The following is a 2,285-nucleotide window of genomic DNA, read 5'->3' as shown; positions in this document are numbered from 1 at the left end:
AACATTAACCGCCACAGATTTGTACTTTTCAATTTCCCATGCCGTTTTTCTTTCAACTTTTAACTTTACACAGGACTGATAGCTAGTTATTGTTTTATTATATACATTATTTACTCAACTAATGTGACTCAAACGAGACTCAAGCACCTGGAAACATTTCCTAACCAAATTTGTTGTAACTCCACAGATATCAAACTGCAGAACGCGAACGCCATGAATTCGAAGCAGGAAAAGCGGAGGAACGTCTGGCCTACTTTGTTTCTCAGATGATTCGAATATTCGACGCTTACGTGCGAGAGGAAGATCTGGCTGGGGATCAGTGGAAGGACGAAGCCCGTTTGTCTCAACTGATTTCTCAGGTAAGATCCTTACCGGGTGAACTTCATCTGTCGTTTCCACTTTATTAGGAGAACCAGCTCCGAAAGTAACTAAGGAAAACAACTGTCAATGGAGTAACCGTTTTTTTAATGGAGACAGATTTAGTTGCTTGTTCTTCGCTTGCCCTTGACAGATGAGCTCTATTTTTAGCATTACTTTTTGGCCCGCCCAGTACTTTCCGCGTGAGCTTTATGAACAGCGTGTTTTCGGCTGCACCTGACACGCCTGTACGCGTCAGCGTTCAATGGGTCAGCTGATTCGCACGTTCATTGATTGGCTGTCTGGTTTAGCTAAGCACATCAGGCCATTTAAGCGGTTATCCTGACTCGGGTCCACAATATTAGCAAGGCATTAAACAAAATTGTGGTCCACAGCAGTACGTGAATCACAATATCTTGATATTTTCTTTTTGTCTGAAAGAAGCAAACTAGTCTGGTTGTGAAGGTGGGGGTAAATAACTGGCACATGCATTGAGCAAATATTGTCGACGGAAAGGCGTTGAAATAGTCGGTAAAACGGATGGATCAATAATCCGGAGTGACTTGATGAGTATTCATAGTGTCTGTGCGTTTCAATCTGTGTGAGCCGAAATCGGGACAATGTACAATGAAGATCATAGCTCTTGTGGGTTGATGTCGGCGTATCCGTAACGAGGTAATTGGTTTATGCAACGGGAACCACCATTAAGGAATGTGTCAAGCACCAGAAACTGCGTTGGTTCGGACATGTGTTGCGTATGCCGAACCATTGTTTTCCGAAGAAAGTGCTATTTTCCACGCCCAACTCCTCCTCATCGTCATCCTCATCACCGTCGGCTGCACAACACTGGTGTTCAAAACCGAGGTTCTGAAGCCGTACAACCATAATCCACTTGAAATCCTTAGTGTAAAGAAAAGGGCAAAAGTAGATTTGTAAAGGACTTGGTACTAGTGTACCTTTCATCGCCGACCGTATTGGGTGCGATTTGGGACCTTTGGCAAAGGGGATCATTCTAGTGTCTTTCGTAGGATATATAACAAAGTTCTGGTTGGATGGCAATGGCTACAGTCAAGAAGCACGTTTTGATTGATAGCAGAGAAACTCAATAAAATATCCAGTGACTACAATAGCATTTTGTGCGCTGGAACCTATCAAGCCGTCCCATTTAAACCGTTAGGAATAGCAGAGGAATCCGGTTATACTTGTTTTTTTAATTCGGAACCAGTTGGAACCAATTTAGATCAAAAGACTCAAAAGCAATGTACAGCTGTCTCAACCTTGTTGAGAACCATTTGGCAGTGCGTACCTGATGAAACTCAGAGAGTTTCGAATCCGGGACACTTGACCGTTTCGCCAGCTGATCAGCATTGTCATCAACTCGCACTTGGACAGGATAAGGCACCAATCGTTTCTCAATCACAGAAATACCAGAATTTGCTGAATTTCACTTTTTTTTACATCACAGGCTGCGGAAATAATAAGTGAAAACATGAAAAATCGCGGTCAAATACAAGAACTCTGTGACAGGATCAAACAACGTGATGTTCAAATCGCTGAACGAAATCGTGTTGTTTGATCGTTGGGCGAACAGTTGACCCGGACAATGGCAAGTGATCGAGAGGTTGAGACACTTGCGCAAGTGAGTACTGTTCACAGTTCCTGTGGGTGACTAAACTGTCCAATGTTCAGACATAAATGAACCTCTGTCTTTGGTTTCAAGGAACTCGAATGTAGCCGGGGAAAAGAACGGGCAACGGAAGACAGACTACACAAACTCACTGGAGACTTGATGGACGCCCAAGTCCGAGTTCGTGAGCTGGAACGACAACTGGCCCAAGCTGTACATGAGAAAGACCATGCAGCCACGGTCCGTCAAGGACTTACCGAAAGAGAATACATGGCTTTCAAGTAAGTTCACTCTTCGGTGA

At 43.8% G+C, this 2,285-nt stretch overlaps 1 protein-coding gene across 1 annotated transcript in view; it reads left to right on the top strand.

Moving 5' to 3' along the window:
- Positions 1 to 188: 188 nt before the first annotated feature.
- The window catches only part of T265_15621 (hypothetical protein), a gene marked incomplete at both ends in the record, with an annotated part of 22,098 nt that continues 20,001 nt past the window's right edge, over positions 189 to 2,285 (top strand). Inside the window, 3 exons of the mRNA XM_009178777.1 lie at positions 189 to 359; positions 1,823 to 1,996; positions 2,078 to 2,265. Coding sequence (XP_009177041.1) covers positions 1,961 to 1,996; positions 2,078 to 2,265 — 224 coding nt within the window. The remainder of the gene's footprint in view (positions 360 to 1,822; positions 1,997 to 2,077; positions 2,266 to 2,285) is intronic.

The sequence above is a fragment of the Opisthorchis viverrini genome, assembly GCF_000715545.1.
Source record: "Opisthorchis viverrini unplaced genomic scaffold opera_v5_669, whole genome shotgun sequence".
In the NCBI taxonomy this organism is placed as follows: domain Eukaryota; kingdom Metazoa; phylum Platyhelminthes; class Trematoda; order Opisthorchiida; family Opisthorchiidae; genus Opisthorchis; species Opisthorchis viverrini.
The sequence above is the reverse complement of the archived record's forward strand: the minus strand, read 5'-3'. Positions and strand labels throughout refer to the sequence as shown.